Source organism: Saccostrea cucullata, unplaced genomic scaffold, assembly GCF_032062105.1.
Source record: "Saccostrea cucullata isolate Sc308-1 unplaced genomic scaffold, CSIRO_AGI_Scuc_v1 ctg999, whole genome shotgun sequence".
Taxonomy (NCBI): Eukaryota; Metazoa; Mollusca; class Bivalvia; order Ostreida; family Ostreidae; genus Saccostrea; species Saccostrea cuccullata.
In genome coordinates this window covers 92,542-113,107 of record NW_026933174.1, presented here as the reverse complement: position 1 = coordinate 113,107, position 20,566 = coordinate 92,542, and the positions used below count along the sequence as shown (strand labels likewise).

At 32.3% G+C, this 20,566-nt stretch overlaps 1 protein-coding gene across 1 annotated transcript in view; it reads right to left on the bottom strand.

Moving 5' to 3' along the window:
- The window catches only part of LOC134237453 (deleted in malignant brain tumors 1 protein-like), a 108,950-nt gene that overhangs the window by 73,644 nt on the left and 14,740 nt on the right, over nt 1-20,566 (bottom strand). The window contains exons 20-26 of the mRNA XM_062719542.1: nt 17,375-17,428; nt 17,006-17,147; nt 15,810-15,937; nt 14,540-14,684; nt 13,958-14,115; nt 13,601-13,741; nt 13,250-13,393 (exon numbers count right to left, since the gene is read on the bottom strand). Of these exons, the coding sequence (XP_062575526.1) occupies nt 13,250-13,393; nt 13,601-13,741; nt 13,958-14,115; nt 14,540-14,684; nt 15,810-15,937; nt 17,006-17,147; nt 17,375-17,428 (912 nt within the window). The remainder of the gene's footprint in view (nt 1-13,249; nt 13,394-13,600; nt 13,742-13,957; nt 14,116-14,539; nt 14,685-15,809; nt 15,938-17,005; nt 17,148-17,374; nt 17,429-20,566) is intronic.

Below are 20,566 nucleotides of genomic sequence, written 5' to 3'. Positions count from 1 at the left end.
TGTTATCAAGTTTTTTTTTACGGAATGTTGTGATTTAGGTGACTTCTCTGATCTATGATTTTATTATTACGTTCCATCGTTTTGTAGGTACGAATGAGTTTAATCTAAATAGTTCTATAATCTACACCTTGGAACAATATTACCTTGTTTGTTACAGTTATTATATATGGATACATGTTCAAGCTTATGGAGGACAATGGTAATTAATACTATTTATTGATGTATATGTAAAATTATAACCAGACCTATATATTGTTTGTTTAACTTTACATTGTTTTTCAGAGATAAAACTTCAACACTTAGTGCAGTTTTCATCGATTCTTTTTATATATATATATAGAGTAATTAAATAAATGATATGCATCAATCATTAGCCAATGATTGAGTTTCACTTTATCACGAATTATAACAAAAGTTGAATAAAGCTACTGTATCGTCCATTCGTCGTCGTATTAAAAAATGGTCGTAAAACAATCAATCAACATTTCAATTTCTTGTTCCTTCTGTGAAGTTACGTTTTATGATTGGTCATTTTTCACAGATAAAGTTTGACCAATTCCAACAAGGAATATTACAACGATACAACGATACAACGATATTAGCATATGAAGCAGTTTTTGCCCAAAGTCTTATATGTGAAAAGAAGAAAAACATTTGATATGGCCTTCAACTCGACATTTAGATATATCGACGACGTATTATCATTTAACAACGGTTATGTCCATTCTGATGTCGACACGATATATCCCGGTGATCTTGAAATAAAACATACCACACAGTCTGACATATCTGTTTCATTTTTTTTTAGATATTTTACTTGAAAAAGACGTAAATGGTTATTTTACTACCAAGATTTATCATAAGCTTGATGACTTTTAAACTTTTCAATCGCCAATTTTAATACTTCCGCAGTAATATATTTTCATCATCTATATACGGGATTTACATCTCTCAGTTGAGAGCATGCTCTACGTATGAACAATTTCTAAAACGAGGTAAATTATTGACAGATAAGTTGCTGAAACAAGAATATCAGCTGTCTCGTTTAAACTCATCATTACGTATGTTCTATGATGGATACAATGACCTTGTCATTAAATAAAAGTTATCAACGAGTCAGATGCTGACTGACGTTTTTCAAACTTTTAGTTAGGTCATTATATACGTGCTTAATTTTCGACGGATTTTTCTGTTATTTCCCGACCATGACAAGGAGAACGGCAGGGGTGACCAGTCGGCAGGGGATGCTCACTCCTCTATGGCACCTAATCCCTCCTCTGATGTTTTGGAGGTCCGTGTTTGCTCTGCTCTCGATTTGCAGCGTTAACAGACTTGAACTTGAATACTGTTTGTTATCTCCATATATTTCATTATAACCAAGTTGTAATCTGTGTAAAGGTGCATTCTCCAGGTAACCTCACATCATATTCCTTGTATGTTTTGTTTGTTTTTAAAACAATTGATTAAGCATTTAAATAATATCTCCTGAAGTTCATCATGCTAATATAAAATACTGAGTTGGAGATAAGACCCAGGAAAATACCTTTCTTTGAAATACGAGTATAAGCCTTAGTAAAGATAATGCTACATAATGACTACTCACCAACGAACATTTCGAAGTAAGACCAACATCTCTCCTCTGAAATTTTGGAGGATCCTACCGCATGGACCGTTTGCAAAGCATTCAACATGAGACATTGCTTTGATTTAATGTTGAACAGAAACGAATGCAGTTTACAGTTTGACTGCATACAGCTGCACACATTATTTCATTTACTACTAAAGCAGAAAATAAAGTCTCTTTTATGGTTTGAGCCTCGTCTTCGGTGTAATCAAATCGCTTTCTGTATGTAAATTCTGATTTCAAGGATAAAACACATACACATGTATTGAAAATTCCAACAATAGTTAACAAAGAAATAAGAGGTACGTTACCGTAGTTTAACATTCTTGGCTTGCAATGCTAATCTGTGTTGAAGTCCTTTACCAACGCAAGCTATATTTTCAATTTCTAGCAATAATCTCATTCTTTGATTAAAGAACTTGCTTTGATGTTAACAGATCTGATTTTTGATTAATTTAATATAATAGAATGGAATAATATTCGAAAAACCTATTAAAGACATTGTAAAGTCATCAAATATTTATCATGCAATCATAAAATATATGTTTTCTAATAGTTAATGGGGTTGAAGCGTCTCTGATCATCAGGCGAATTTCTGTTTCAGCTAGACACTTAAAAGATTTTTTTTTTCATAGCCATCAATTATTTATTATTTTCACTACAATGTCTTCTCTGTGTTTTTATATTTTTTTTGAACAATTATCGTGATCTTTAAGAAAAGTAAAAGTGAAATCATATAGAAGAAACAATTCAAGTTGCTTATATTCTTTTTAAAGTTTTTAGCTCACCTGAGCCGAAGGCTCAAGCGAGCTTTTCTGATCACATTTTGTCCGTCGTCCGTCCGTCTGTCCGTCTGTAAACTTTTCACATTTTCGACTTCTTCTCAAGAACCACTGGGCCAATTTTGACCAAACTTGGTACAAAGCATTCTTGGGTAAAGGGGAATTTAAATTGTTAAAATAAAGGGACATATCCCCTCGCAAGAGGAGATAATCAAGAAAAGACAAAAATAGGGTTGGGTCATTAAAAAATCTTCTTCTCAAGAACCACTGGGCCAGTAAAGCTGAAACTTATGTGGAAGCATCCTGGGGTAGTGTAGATTCTAATTTGTTCAAATCATGACCCCCGGGGAAAGGGCGGGGCCACAATGGGGAATCAAAGTTTTATATAGAAATATATAGGAAAAATTTTTGAAAATCTTCTTCTCAAGAACCACTGGGCCAGAAAAGCTGAAACTTATGTGGAAGCATCCTGGTACAGTGTAGATTCTAAATTGTTCACATCATGACCCCCGGGGGAAGGGCGGGGCCACAATGGGGAATCAAAGTTTTACATAGAAATATATCGGAAAAATCTTTGAAAATCTTCTTCTCAAGAACCACTGGGCCAGAAAAAGTTAAGCTTATGTAGAAGCATTCTGGGGTAGTGTAAATTCTAAATTGTAGGAATCGTGACCCCCGGGGGAAGGGCAGGGCCATTATAAGGAATCAAAGTTTTACATAGAAATATATAGGAAAAATCTTTGAAAATCTTCTTCTCAGGAACCACTGGGCCAAAAAAGCTGAAACATATGTGCCCATGGAAGGATCATGGGGTAGTGTAGATTTCAAAATGTCTAAATTATGATCAGTGGGGTAGGGTGGGGATGCATTATGTATTACAAGGGGGAAATCTGGTAAAGAAAAGAATGGTCAAAGCTTCTCAGGTGAGCGATGTGGCCCATGGGCCTCTTGTTTTTTCAGCTTTTGACATTTAAGTCAATAGACTTGAAAAAGAAATATTGCAAAAGCTGACAGACAACTTGTTCTCTGAAAACTGTATTTGCAAAATATAAAAATCTGACCTTCTTCTTCGTACTCCTTGCACATTTGACTTCAAAATCAACAATATTTTCTTTATGAAACATTGACTATAGGAGTGGGTATAATTTTTTTTATAAAAGAGCAAATTTCAAAAGAGAAGTAGTCTAGAGTAATCACTAAAAATCTTATCTATATGTAAAGTCTAATCAAGTCATTAGAAGTTATAGTTTTTTTTTAATTTATCGTCTTAAATCAATTTTGGCATTGTATTGTTTTTCTAACCTTGACTTTTGACCTTTTATCTGAATCTTCATAAGGGTCTTATTATTACAGTAGGGGTTACAAATAAATGACAAATAATTTCACTGTAGTACAATTCTCAGTTAACCTTGGACTTTCAGTAAGGCGTGGCATTCTCAGCGCTACGTAATGAGCGTCTGTCAAGTGGCGAATAGATTCTCATTGGTGAAGAAATTAATAAAATTGGGAACTTTAAATTGTTGTTGCCAATGATGAGACGACTTAAGCCCCACCTCTTTGCCTTACAAGATGCTGAATTAGATAATTGCTACACTAGTTGCCATTCGCCGAATTTCTATCCCATATATATTTCAACAGTGAATGAAAACTGTGTAAATTTCAGTCGCTAATTATGTAACGTCGAGAATGCCAAGCTTTACTGAAAATCCAAGGTTGGCAGAGAATTGTACTAAATGCTCGGGGTAAACTGAAGTACTTGGTAGTTATCATCTTATAAATTTCTTACCTTTTAATATTGAATTTTGACCTTTTCAAGCAAAATCTGATGTTCTAAAATGCTTTGATTATCTCGACATTTACATCCAAGATAAGCATTTTATTGGTTTAACAATTACTTTGATAACATATGCAAAAGATCAATGCACTTTATTACAATCAAGTACAATATATCTTTGAGTCAAATGCTGACTGACGTTTTTCATACTAATTGTTGGTCCATGATTTATACACTGAATTGACGACGGATTTTTTTTCCCGATCATAACAAGGAGCACACGCTGGTGGATGTAACCGGTCGGCAGGAGATGCACACTCCTCCATGGCACCCGATCCCACCTCTGATGTTTTGGAGGTCCGGATTTGCTCTTCTCCTTTTTCGTATTGTTTTATCGTGGACTTTTGATCTTGAATACTGTTTGTTATCTCCAATATGTTTCACTGAATAATAATCAACGTGTTTATATAGTGTAAAACTCTAAGCAGCCAATAAAATAATATTTTGTACAGCAAAAGAAGAACAATGTTTTAGTGAAAATAAAGTGTCTTTATCAGTACTTATCAATTACCTAGATGGAGAAAGATTTCGTTTTTTTTTCTTTCAGTCGATCACACATTTCAAAATTATTATAATGAGTTTAAAAGCCATTAACATGCAACTGGCGTATCCTATATCTCATCATAATTTCCTGTAAACCTTCGTGAGATTAATATTACAATTATTATGCCTTTCTCCTTAACATCATTTTCACAGTTTTTATGGCGGTGCCGTCGTTAAACGTGAGATACCAGGGCCACGCCCACTCCGTGGTCCCGTACTGTCCCGTCAGCTGGGCTTTATAACAGCTTTTATACGACCACCCCCCTCCCCCGAACCTAGCGGCGCAGTTCTCCGGAAACTCATCCTGATCTTTGTCTATGGTGGTACATCTGGATCCATTCTGCTGAAACTTGGACTCGCTCGGCATCATGGCGTTACCTTTCATACAAAACTAAATACAGTAAAACTCGGTTGTAACGAAGTCACCTGGACCTATGAAATTACTACACTATATATCTGTAATTTGTTATGTCCGTATAAAGAATTCATTTAATATATAGTTGGGGATACAAGATGACTTCGCTTTATCCCTGAATTCGCAATATCCGTGTTCGTTCTAAACAAGTTTTACTGTAGTTATTTCAAGATACCTTATAATATCATAGTTATGAAATTACTTTTAGATCAATCCTCGTATATATTCAAAATTGTTCATTTTTACAGTGACAGCAGATTAATTACATTGGACGTAATACTTATAGGGAAAAACTTACCAAGAGTTCCCATAGAATTACCAAGAAAAATTCTGAATCCGTCCTCCTCACTGGAAACATAGACTTGATCGTACACCTCATAAAAGTTGATACCGGTAATGTCAACAATCACTATGTACAATTCAGAAGTTTGGTATGTTGTCAAGGCATGGATGTGCTTGTTACCTGTAAGTTGCTTGCTTAATTCAATGTAAAAAAATATTATGGACTGAAAATTTTTAATAATTTATTTATTACAAAAGATATGAAAGATAATCCGAGGACAACAGAATGTGAAATTCATCATATACAAATACATAAGATACAGGATTTTCTTAGTTTCCACTTTCCCTATTTTTGTAAGATTAAGTGAACTTATGCATCTTTTCTTTGTGATTATAGACTTTTTGTTTAATGAAAAAGATGATTTTATCTAGAGGAAAATAGGTACATATAATTTTTTAAACAGAATCCATCCTGTAGATCTTATACAGTGAGTTTAAAATATTGTTTTAAAAGGACATGGACACAATTTTAACCGATTTTTAAAAACCAGTTGTATTGTTTACACTTTCTAATCAAGGCAAGTGAAATGATAAGCAAGAATGTGAAGATCATTTTTGATTACAAAGCAAAAGAGATACAGAACTAAAAATTCTTCATAATGAAAACAAGGCTGATGCTTTTTTAGAGAATGTTATATTTATAACAAAACCACATTCAGAAAAACACTAAAAACTGTCTAATCCTATTTACAATTACTTCTTTATCCCAAACGTCTTCTTTGAACGAATATATATTAGTAAATATCATTAAAAAATACCTTGGTGAAGTTTTTGTGAACATATCAAATAGAAAAATAGATTTGAAAAATTATAGCTGAAAAATGTGTCCATGTCTCTTTCAGAAGTCACCGTTGAACATCAATTTTTATTCTTGACAACAGCTGTACTATCAATTTTCCTTTTACTTTGTCATTGTATTCTTTCACAAACAAATTATCAATTTTTAGACTTTAAAAGCATTAATTTTTTTTCATTGAGATTTAGTTTTCGGGAAGCTAGCTAAATTGATTCAACGTTGACTTTTCAACGTTGAAAATGTAACGTTGATTCAACATTGAATTCAAATTGAGTTGAATTGCCAACATTGATTCAACGTCGGATCTTCGCTGAGCGGTCCAATCCTATTTTTCGCTGATAGATAATTCGGACTACACTAGCGCCGGACTATAACACTGTCGGACCATAACGAGGTCTGAATTGAGACAGTCGCAAAATACCGTTTATCATTACTAACTACTTTAACTAACAAGGATGGTAAATATAGGAATATTACACATTCATAAACAACAATAACATTAGAGCTACATGGAAAATACTTTGAAGTATGAAGCGCTGCTTATTTTTTCAGAAAGGATTTTTTTGTCAGATTATGATATGACAAAATTGAACACAGAGAACAGAAAGAGTAACGATTTACAACATTAAATTTAATACATGAAGTGCATATGAAAATAATACTTACCATAATACCTATTTAAATCATGTTAGAAAACCTCGTGGAGCGATGCTTCCTAAGTCAGAAAACCACAGTGTTGTATGTGGTTGTAAGTAAAAAATATATCTGTGATGAGGAGTTATCTTTCTTCTAAATATTTCTTCAAGTGAAAAAAATGTCATACTAATAAAAATACAGTATTAAGTACTTTAAACATTAAACCATTTTTAAAATGGCCCGTAAAGGTACTTGGACACAGATTTGAAGTCAATATTTTCTCTATAATATTACGACTTATATAATATAAGGATGTGTCAATTAAACCCGCCAAAAAATTTGAACTTTTAATAACTTTTAACTGAAATAAGATTTTTAATTAATTTTTGTGTGAAATGCTATTAAAATATATAAGTCGTAATATTATAGAGTAAATAATAACTTCAAATATGTGTCCAAGTACCTTTAAAAAGGTACAACTTATTCAATTTATAAGGCTTTTGATGTTGGATTTAAATGTTTTATTGTTAAGTATAATAAACCAATAACAAAGAAATTGGCAAAAGAAATAGAAAGTAATGTATCCATCATATGTTGAATTTCATCAAATTGACTCTTCAGATCTAGAGGTCTCAATTAGGAAACTGATTAAGAAAACTGTGAGAGTAGTATTCTTATTTTGTACTTTGAAAGTTATCTGTCTTATCAGAGGGTCGCTATCCCTTAAACAATTATGAAGGCATCTTAGTAACCCTGCAATAAAACGGTTGAAATTTTAAGTAAGCAATGACCACCCCCACCTCCCTGAAAAAAAAAGAAAAAAAAAACACGTTGAATTAACGTTTATTCAATGTCTAATCAACACTGATTTTCAACATTGATTCAACGTTAAAATTTTAACGTTGAACTGAACTCAATTTTCAAAATTTAATATAAATTAAATGTTGACATATATACAGTGGCTGGAACGTTATTGTTGACAAATTACACGAACGATCACGTTACACGCACGATTCCGCACGATTAACGCACGATTAAACCTGTTACACGAACGATCTTTCACGTTCACGATTCTACACTTACACGATCTTACACGATTGCTAACGCAAACGCACGATTCTTCACTCAAAATAGTTCAAAATATTTAGGAATCAATATTTTCAAAACGAAATACGGCTTAATACTAATTTAAGATTTCAAAGAATTATCAATATTTATTTCATAGACTTTGAAGAAAAAAAAAACGGAAATTGATATTTCTGTAACTAAATATATGTAAGACTTAATATTTTAGATTATAAATAATTATTCCTAAAGTAATTCTCCGATCTAAGAAAACAGATTTTGTTTGTTCTATCAGACGATGTACGGGTCGTATAATTTGATTGAATTGGATTTCATGATATGCACGAAGAGGGATATGATTGAACAAAAATGGTAGCATGGAATGACTTAAATTATAATAATTTTTATTACAAATTTTATCCTAATGTTTCAATTGATTCAATGTCTGCGAATCTCTAAAAATAAACTTGCCAATTTTTGAACTTTTTTTATTTGCAGAAATTTGAAATTAATTTATTAAAAATAAGCTCAAGAGATCAACACAGATAATCAAAACCCCCGAAAATCATGCCGTGTGCATGTATATTCGTCGACTAACTAGTTATGTAAGTATTGAGAAATGTTTATTTATTTGTAAAAAAAAATATTTATTTTCGATGAATTTATTTCAAGATTATCTTAACCACAATAAGAGGTAAATAATAATGAAAATCAGATTTTTCAAAAAGGCGTTTAAGATCTAAGTAAGGTTTATCACAATATTGATCGCGATATTTGACGAGAACTTAATATTGTACGACTTACTATATTGCTTGTTTACGGGCGATAATTAGTTCGTTCTGCATTCTATTATGTAAATTGCGATTCATTCATCTTATTTGGATTTTAATGAATAAATAAAGGAAAACAAACAAGGGAAATGCTTATTTTACAAATAACATTCCGATAAAAACTTACAAAACGAAATTTACACGATTCTTAACGCACGATCTCGCACGATTAAAAACGCACACGATTGAGTCTGATACACGAACGATCTCGCAGGATGCACGAACGATCACGCACGATACACGAACGATTCTACGCGATTGGTTTGTCAACAATAACGTTCCAGCCACTGTAATCAACATTTATTTTAAAGTTTTATTCAATTTTGTGTGCCTGCTGGGTAATTTTTAAAGAACAAATATCAGTTTGGTTATAGCTATACTTTCATAATTTAATGCAATATTAAAAAATCACAAAACTGTCTCTCAAACTATCTGTAGAAATGCATATGTTTTGTTTGGTTTCTAATTCTTACATATAGATGGTTCCATGCATTTATATAAAAAAGTATATGTATTTATGGCAGAAAGGTGATACTGTATAAAACATGGAGATAATGAACAGTATTTAAAAACAAAAATTCATGAAACAATACAAAATAGGAGCAGAGCAAACACATACCTCCAAAACATCAGAGGTGGGATCAGGTGCCATGGAAGAGTGAGCTTCCCCTCTGGACCACCATGTGCTCATTGTCATGATCGAGAAATAACGGAAAATCTGTCGTCAGTGCAGTGTATTAATGATGGATTAACAATTAGTATGAAAAACGTCAGTCAGCATTCAATTCAACGATAAATTGTATTTGCTTACAAGGTCATTGTTTATCGACCATAGAACTTTCGAAATGATGACTTTAAACGAGATTGCTTGTTTTATTGTTTGTCAATAATTTATCTCGTATAAGAAATTTCTCTTACATAGAGCATGTTTTTGCGTATCGAATCAACTGATATATATATACAAAGTCCGTATGCAGTTGATGAAGGTATATATTGCTGCATTAGTAAAGAAAGATAACGATAGAAAGTTACAGCCATCACTTTTATCATAGGGTTTGGTTGTTTGATCACCATTAACATCTTTTTCAAGTAAAATATCAAAATATGAAACAGATGTTTCAAACAATTGAAATTACCATTGTTAATTGACAATACGTGGTCGATATATTTAAATGTCGAGTTGAAGGAAAAAGCCTGTTTATTTCTCCCTTTCAAAAATAAGATCTTGCACAAATTCAGCTTCATATAAAGACAAAAAATATAGGTCTGCTAATAACAGAGTGCATTTGGTACCCATGGGAATTCCAGTAGATTGTTGGAAGACCTGGTCTCGATAAACACCATAGATATGTTTGAAGAGAAATTTTTACCCCGTTTTATTTTTGTCCCCTTTTGTCCTTGTCACTATTACACAAATTTAAAAAGGGGGGATTTCAAAGAACACAGCACAAATTCTTTTACAGTATTGTAACTGAGCGAATTCAAAACTACGCAAAATTGTAAGCAAGTGTAAAATGCCGAAAATTACACGGGGACAATATAGCTCTGTATACAGTATTTGCAGATGATCTATTGAAAGCCTCTGCTGTAAAATGTGACTTTATGATATTTAAAGGAAACGACAAAATACCATTTGTAAACATCAAATTGTCTTTCTTGTTTAAAGTTTTTTTAACTTCTAATAAGTAAAAAATTAAACAAATTATACCATATGCGACCGAAACTTAACATATTTTTACAATATTATGTAAAATAAAAATTGAACCTGAATATAATAAATTTTTGATGTAAAAAAAAAAGAATGTATAGTTCTGATTTGTAAGTGAGAAACAAATTTTATAACAACTTCATTAATTTCGATTTTTTTAAAGACAATTATCAAGATAATTGCAAAAGTTATATACATGTATACAATTCCCACATTGTAATATTGCAAATAACAATTAATCAAGTATGAAAGGACTGATTAAATACCATTCAAAAGTTGGATTTATTTAGTCCGCAACATCACTTTGAAATACAAAGAGTTTAATTGCAAGGAATTTTATACAAAAAATTGAATTCTTGGCACTTAATACAATCCTGTTGAAAGAAATCGTGTATTTTCGAATATAAATTACATATTTAGTAGAAGAAAGGTATTCAAAGTATCTAAGACGAATGATCACTCTGTAATGCTGCAATCCCTGCATCGTTTTATTCTAAACAACCTGTGTTTTCTTTTGTCTGATTCTCTTTATCTTCCCTAGAACCATGAAGGTGACTAGGGCTATCAGGATTGTTCCAAATATAACAGAGAGAACTGCTATCACAGTGGAACTTCCTCTCCTGCCTGAACTGCCAACGTCATCAGCTGTAATTGGCAGAGCCATTAATATTTACATTGTAACTTGGTAAATTAAAAAAAACATGTTGAATTAATAAATGATAATTACTTTCATGACGAAAAATAGGGATAATAGCGCTATCGGTTTTCATTTTTTTAAAATTATTTTTTAAAGATACTGGAAAATACTTATCATCGCTTTTATTGAGACAATGATTTATGCCACCCATTTTATAACGTGGCATCGAGCTGAATATTGCATCATTATTACATGCAACAACTTAAAATTTTGTAATTACTGTTGTGTTGAACCAGCGCGTGACATGTGATAACGTAAATTTCGTGATGATCGTATATGTCTTTGAATTCAAGACTTTATACCTTTTGTTAATCTGACAGCTTTATTGACCGCCATGGACTCCACTGGACCATTATGTACAATGTCACCTCCTCCAACTCTTTTCCTAGGATGACTACAAGCTTGCTCACATGAATCACTATAGTCATTTGATTTACAAAACGTAGCATTGCAGTGAAGATACAGAGAGTAATGATTGGTGGAGTATTCGAAATCTTGGAAATAAAACCTTGTTTCGTGTGTTGTTTGTGAAAGGATTCTGGCATTAGGATCAATTACACATCTAAAAATTATTACATAATTCAGTCAATATGCTAAAGATAAACAAATTAAATTGATAAATAAGTGAATAACTTTACTTATGAAGAATAATTTTGGATTCTATGGAGATTAAAATGTCAATATTTGAGCCTACCCGTTTTGAATGATGAAATATTTCATACTGGAGAATGCGGATGAAGTAGGCGTTGTAAAGCAATCGGAAATTCTCATTTTAAGATTGTAGTCTCTTACATCAGTATACGCCTTAACGTACACCCTATCGCCTACTTTGGATCCATATAAAGGTTTTGTGTATCTGAATGTCGAATCAGTATAAAACTGTAAATGAACACTATGATGCGTCGATCCTGTCACGTGATGAGCTGAAGGAATTGTGACGTCATGACCATGATTAAAATGACCAGATCCTCCTTCGTTTCGTTTCAAATAGCAATCCACAGGAACACGGAATCGATATTCATGTATGATGAAATGATGGTTTGGATCGTGAAGGGCGTATACTAATTCGTTGGTATATACGACATAATTGGTTTGCGTCTAAAATGAAAAAAAAATATATACGATATTATGCATTTCAATTTCAATAATCCATTTTTTCAAATTAAAAGCAAATTACATGTAAGCATACGCTTTTGCTTTCAATACAGGTGCATGTTTTATTGAATAACTCACACTTGTGACCGTGCTGCAGGCTGAATAATCGGACCGGAAGTGCAGGTAATTTCCATTAACATAACCAGTGCAGCTATCAGTTCCTAAATAAATGTCACTGGGGTTGAAGTCGGGGTACCTGTTGTAAAGAGGAGGCAGGTAAACGGAAAGGTCCCAGATATTATCCGTACATCCAACAGAGATTGAGTTTTCTGCTGAAAAACCTGAATTATTTAAAGTGAAAAAATTAATCTTGATATATAACTCTTTACTCGCATGTTTTATTAAAACTTCCGATTTATATTTTTAATATTGAAAGAGAAACCCCAAGAAATCATTTCCTTAGAAAAACAATATTTAATATAAACAATGAATATCTAAAGGATGTTCGAGTTCCTCAGTAGCCAAATTTATTTAGCTTTTGGAGAGCATATCTTCCAAAATTATGTTAGAATTAAAATTGAATGGATATCAAATGGTTCCCCTTTAAAGGCAAACGATCACGTTGTAGTACTAATATTGCTTTTAGTATAATTTCTTTTAATTTCTAAAAATTCAACTTAAAAACAAGTTGCTTGCATTGTCCTTCAATTCAATAAAATATTTTGATGAATTTTTGTAAATTATCAATTATATGCATGTGTCAAAACAACATATTTATATAAAGAAAATCGAATATTAGGTTGCAAAAGAGTCTGACACACTACTTTTATATTTGGATGTTTAATAGAGAAGGACATTGATTGCGAACTTTTTCTTACTGACCGACAGAGGTATCACAGTGTTGACCGGTATATCCATTTGCACATGTGCAGTAGTATCCTGGGTAACCATAGTTGCGATAACACGTACCACCATGACGGCATGGATATCCATAGCAAGGATCAAAAGTCGTTGCCTCGTAGTAGCCTTTCAAAATATGTGTGAATTCATTTTTTTTCCACCTTAACCTCTCTACTTTAGACAATGAGTTTCAGGCATATTCAAGATGCAAGAGTAAGTTTAAAATGTTCTCAATAAATATTGACACTGGATATAGTATCAAATGAATTTTTGTCGGATCAAATCCATAATCAATTGTCACACAGCGATAAATTAGTATTTCAGAAGTCTTACAGTTTGACCCGGTGTATCCGTTTGGACAAATACAGTAGTACTCAGGATAACCGTTGTTTCGTACAAAACACGTTCCACCGTTGTAGCATTGATGTCTACTACAAGGGTCGTATGGGGTAGTTTCGTATTCCGTGGAATTAGCTGTTCCGCAAAATACAAAAAAATAAAAATAAAAAATCATGCTCCAGTTTCCATTTGGTATGCTTTTATACATAATATCTTGCGACAATATAAAAAAGTATCAAACTCAATATTAACACTACTTTAAAGAACAACCAAAAAGTTTTAAATTTAATATCCTAATGCATATTTATGAATTCTTTCTACTGAATTTCTACAGATTTAATCTGTACTTACTACAGTAAACTCCTGCATCCTCCGAGTGCCCACAATTATGCCTTCCCCAACCATTGGAACTACAGTAAGCTACGTCACTCTCATATCCATTGCAATCTAAGTTATCCAACCATATTGGGCCGCTTCCTTGTCCATAACGGGCACTCTGGTAAGTGTATCTGAATATAAATAATTATGATTTATAATGATACGTTAAAACTGAAATTTGTCACCATTTCTTCAAATAAGAACATGAAAATCTGGTCCAATACCATTAGGTTAGGATTCTTTTCTGGTTTCTGACGAGATGAAATATTCAAAGTACATTTGCTTTATTTCTTATATATTTAGGTTTAAGAGATTTAAGGAAGCTCTAAACACTAACAGAAACTTCTTTTTGTAATTGGAGAAAAATATATCTTATAAAGGTGTGCATATTGAGACTTATATTTTCACTTAAGTCTGTTCTCAGTATATGGCCTCTTCCTTGAAAATCTTGAAATTCTTTCAATCAAATAAAAATTCAATACAAATAAAATCAGAAGAATAACCAACACGCAATAAATGAAATTTCAATTTCATTCGATATTTATTCAATTTTACCTTGAGTGAGAATACCCCAACATCCTACAAATGACGTCACCATCTTGTTTATCAAAGCTGTCGTCACATATGGTTCCCCACTGGCCGTTATGAAGGATCTCTATAGTACCCTCCCATGGATACCCAGTTCCCATAAGTCTTATTCCTGAAATTTATAATACTTAGTACAAAATGTGCATCAAAAACCTTGTAAAGTTTAAAGGATGACAAATAATTCTTCTTAATATCGTCAAAATTATCGTCAAATTTTGAATAATTCTAATCTGGGCATTTAAATAAACTTGTTGATATTGTCTTATGTAAGGTGATTCAAAATGAGACTAGACCATATATCATATTAAAGATGGATAATGTTTGCTCAAACCTTCACTTTGTGGTAAATAAAAATGACCTAGTAAAACTTTCAATTACATGTACCTGACAACAAAGAATAGATATTAAAAGTTTATTGACGAAGTATTAATATCAGGTTTTTACTTCTCTAACTCTTATATGGTGCCCAGTTATTCTATAACAGGTGACAATGTAGCAGTTGGATCCTTTTCAGGTATCTTATTTCACATTGTTACACAAATCTGCATTAAGAATAAATACCAAAAATACCAAAAACATACTGTTTATGTATAAATTGTTTTCCGATGGGATTTCTTCAAATATAAGCATATTGTATAGAATATATTTTTTGCATAACATATGTAAAGCTATAAACTCTGTTTTTGTATGTAATGGTCATGACTATACTTCAGTAATTTGGTGATCGCCCTATGTTCCATTTCAAACATAAAGATCAAATCTGAATGGTTTAATATTATTTTAAGAAACATTTTTTTTAATATCAGGTCTTCTTGTTCTGGATTTTGAAGAAAACATTTTTTAAGACAAAACAACAAATTCAAAAGTGCACTGGAAAAACAACAAAAAATATGGTAGTTTAAATATCAGAGGTGGGGGTATTACCACAGAGAAGCAAGCACACCCCGTATCACTCGCCATGTGCTACTTATTTAAGGTAAAACAGAAATATCACTGCACAAGTCAGTGCTTATATAATGGCTTAGAATTTGATTTTGTGAAACGTCAGTAATCCCTCGAATCAATGATAATATTGTTTTTGCTGAGGTTGTATTGACAAGAGAACTTGCGAAATGATGATTTGTGTCATACTCCTTTGTAGGCAGAAGCTTGACTTGCTTTTGAAAATGTGTGACCATATTTTTATATAGTCAAAAATCTTTATGTACATGTAGAGAAAAAATATAATCTACTTTACCAAGAGAATCACAGTCCAGGTACAAGGCATTCCAACAGTATTGGGATCTGTATTCTGCGGAACAGCTGTCTATGTGTGTATCTGAGCAATTAATGTCCAGTGTCCGGTAGGGATTATTTGCATAAGAACTGTAAAATGAGAAAAACGGAAACATTTTTAAATAGTTTGGTTTTGGAAATATGCGTCATGTTTGATGACGGGAACACACGGAAAACACTATATTTGATGATCGCTTAAGTTTTACATGTATGCAGACAGAGTAATGAAAACTTGACGAACTTTAAATAAGTCGGATTTTAAAAAATATATAAATATATCGAGATCATTAGAATACCCGTAAATATATAATTAGGCAATAAAAATGTTACCGACGAACAGACATGGTAATATATAGACAAAGATATAATCATTGCAGATGATTGAAAACAAAAATTAAATTTAAAAGAATGATCGGCTTGTTAGATAGGGTCAATATTATGAAATGTCTTGAAATAAGTTTGAAAACATTGTTATGTTTTAATTGACTTAAATTTGATATCAATAAACACTATATCGCAAATGAGTTTGACATGTGAAGGCTAGACCTTTTAAAAACATTTTTAAACACATTAAATTTAAAATAAAGATCCAAGTGTTCCCGTGTAATGTTTTACATAGAAAACTATGTTCACGTAATGTTAAATAACAATTATTCATACAATTATTATTATTATTCATAGTGTTATAGACAGAATAGCCATCTTTTTCAGAACCTGAGACATGTTGAATATTTTTTTTTAATTATTCTTATTATTTTATTACACTTTCATGTATTTATCATGTTTAAAGTACCATAGAAAAAACGGGGGTGGGGGATAATTGTACCAAATATACCCCATTTTACATTATAAGAGAAGGTAATGAGAAACTTTTTATGCCCCCCATATTCTTAGACAACGACTTTTGCCAGGTTCCTCCGGCTTTTTTAATGTCTGCTTTGAACAGTCAGTACTAAGGCTTTTATATTTCACAAGTTTTTTCTGTGAAGACCTTCATTTTGGTACCAACACTTTTGACTTTTTGACCTTGCCCTTTGGAGTTTCAAGTGCATTTGAAAAAAATTTCAGTCCTAGATATATTAGCTGCCACATGAGGGCATCAGTGTTTCACAAACATATCTGTTTCCAAAGAATACCCGGTATATCATTGGGGCTTACCTGTTATATGAGTAGAAGTGGTATCCCTTTGACTGACAAAGTGCTTCATATGTCTGGTTAGTTACTCCATCAGCACAAACCTCAAAACCATTAACATACACTCTACCATACTTTCCGTGTTCCATGTACACACTGGAGTAACCTTACGGTTAACAATAAAATTATGACAAAATTAATATCCATTGCATGAACTCAAGTCAGGAATTGATTAAAAATCCGATAGTTGATATTCTAGAAGTATACTTCATCAAATTGAAGAATTCCATTTTAATTCATACATTCAAATTAGTGATGTTTTTCATTCAATATATTTCTTTATAAATTACATCATATTCAACATGTTCAAGAAAAAATAACAATACTTCCTACCTATTGAAACACCTGAATATTCCATAGTTGTTTGTTGTGTTGATGTCGTGGCCTCTGCATAAAAAATAATGAAACTGATAATCGAAAGGTATTGAAAGAGGGAAGATAATGCACTCAGAGATTACAATATTTGTACATGTATGATTATTCAAAGACTATTTATTATCTCCCACTTTTGTCCCCAAAAGCCGAGGCCGAGGACCACAAATCTTTGAATTTGCTTGTTCATCATCAACTCTGGTCAAACAACAAATACACGTTATTTAATGTCAATGAAATCATATAATGGTTTGACATCTTTGGTTGCATTTCTTGATGTTTGTGAATAAAGTCCCACTTTCTATTCCCTCGTACTGTTCCATGGGAGAGGTAGAGTAGGAAATACCGAGACAATTTCATTTTTGCTCAAGGCACATTTTCTACTTCTAAATTACTCTGTAGATATTCTATATGATAAAATGGAAGCCATTAGTGATTCGTTGAACAATCGATTGATATAAAATTTCTTTGGAACTCGAATACCGTATACGTGGAAATTTTAGCGAGACGCAAATTTAGCGATTTGTCCTGAAAACTGGTAATTTATTTTTAGCGAGATGTTATTTTAGCAATTTTAAAATGGATATTAAAGAAGCTATTACAAAGAAAACGTAATTAATTTTTAGCGATATTCAATTTTAGCGATCTCGGCACCATCGCTAAAAATGCCAAAATTGAATCCTCGCTAAAAATTCTACTTATACGGTATATGACTTGTATAATTTAGGAGAAATTATGTTTATGTAGTCTGGAGAATTCTGATATATATGGAGATGACGAACAGTATCCAAGCTCAAAAGTCCATAAACAATACAAAATAGGATCGGAGCATACAGGTGCCATGGAGGAGTGAACATCCCCTGCCGACCGGTCAAACCCGCCGTGTGCTCTTTGTCAATATTAGGAAATTACGAGAAATCCGTTCAGTGTGTAAATAATGGTGTAACAATTAGTATGAAAAACTTACATATGTAAGTTATCATTTGACTAAATGATTAATTTTATTTGCTATTAACGTCATTGTTTCGACTATAGAATGAAACATATGGAGATAAGGAGCAGTATTCAAGAACAAAAATCTATTAAACAATACTAAGTAGAAGCAGAGCAAAGACGGACCACCACAACATAAGAGGTTGGATCAGGAGCCATGGAGGAGTAAGCATCCCCTACCGACCGTTCACACCCGCTCCGTGCACCTTGACACGATCAGGAAATAACAGAAAAATTTGTCGTCAATCCAGTATGTAAATAATGGACCAGTATGGAAAACGTCAGTCGGCATTTGACTCAATGACAAATTGTATTTGCTGACAAGGTCATTGTATAATGTAACCATAGAACTTACAAGATGATGACTTCAAACGAGACTGCTGATATTCTTGTTTCATTAACTTGTTTGTTAATAATTTACCTCGATTTAGAAATTGTTCATACTTTGAGCATGTTCTTGCGCATCGAATCAACTGAGATATATACACTCCGTATGCAGTTGATGAACGTATATTGCTGCATAAGTAAGAGAAGTTGACGACTGTAAAGTTAAAGTCGTCACATTTATCATACAGCTTAGTTGTTAGATTACAATAACGTTTTTTTTTTTCAAGTAAAATATCCAAATATGAAACAGATGTGTCAGAATCTGTAATATTTTTTATCTCAAGCTCGGTGGGATATATCGTATCGACATAAGAATGGAAATTACCGTTGTTAATTGACAATACATCGTCGATGTATCTAAGTGTCAAGTTGAAAGCCACAAGAAGTGTTATCCCCCTTTTTGTGTATAAAATTTTGGACAATTATGAATATAAAACCAGGCCCCAAGACCATCAACTGAGCATAGACTTAGGTCAAAGTTTCCAGTCAATGTAACTTTTAAAATGAATTTCATCATGAAATAAAGTTTACAAGGTATTTTTGTATTCAAATATCTCACAAACTTGAAAGTGTTAAGGTATGTTCGTTTAATAATAATTGAACTTTTGACTTAAGTCTATTATCAGTTTAAGGTCTTGGAACCAGATCTGCTAATATCGGGCTGCAGTTGGTACTCATGATGATTCTCATTAATTGTTGGAATACCTGGTTTCCAAAAACCACACGGATGTTGTCAGAAACTCAAGAATCTTTTTGATGTCAACTTTAGAGTTCTTGTGTGTGCAATAAGAATTATTTTTATCGAATATGAATTCAAATATCCCTCAACCTGTTTGAACCTTTCATCGAAAGAAAGTAAACAAGCTTAACGAGCTAAATTTCAAAATAAGTTGTACATGTATTTCTTATTTATGTAATCTAGTTTTAACGGCATAATTTAAGTTTTTCATATTATTCTTACAAAATATAAGATGAACACATTTTTATATGTAAAAACATTTATTTTGTCAGTGTGTAAAGTTTAATTCCATTTGATTAAATGGAACTCATGTTAGACAATTTTAAAAGCAACATGTTTTGTAACCACGGAGCACGGTTAACAACACGGTGACGTCAAAAACAACGTCGAGGAAGTTTCTCAAAATTACTCAGCCCTTTTATTTCATACACGGGTTGTAGCTTCTTCCCAATTCATCAAATCGTATCCATAGCCCTTGACACCTGGTTCGCTAACAATTGTTTGAGTACCTTAAGGTAGATTCCCAATGTTTTCAAATTATTTATCGCGTAACTTTTGTTTGCACAAATTCCGCAAAAGTTAATTGCTCATCACGTTTCATTACTTTACTAACTCTTTGACAAGATTTTTTACTATCATTTGTTTCTTTACAGACCGTTCATGGTCCGATTTAAAGTCTCTTATACTCAAAAAAAGCCATTTCCATTATAAACAAAGGCAGAGCACATTTTGTATCTATTTCCTGGTTCATCAAGCATTCTCGGAGTATGTTTTGAAGGTTTCCAGAATGTAAAACAAAATTTGATCGCTGCTCGCTGCTCCGTGACGTCCGTCGACGTCATCTTTTTTTGCTTTTTTTCATAAAGTCGATTTGCCTTTAAAAATTAATATCTTTTAAACGAAGCAATATATTACATTAAATTTTAGAATCTGAAGTAATAGAACAATACTAAATTTAAAAATTTCAATTTTATTTCGTTTAAGCGCCATTTATTAGAGTTATGACTCTAGACATCATTAAGTGTATAATTAGA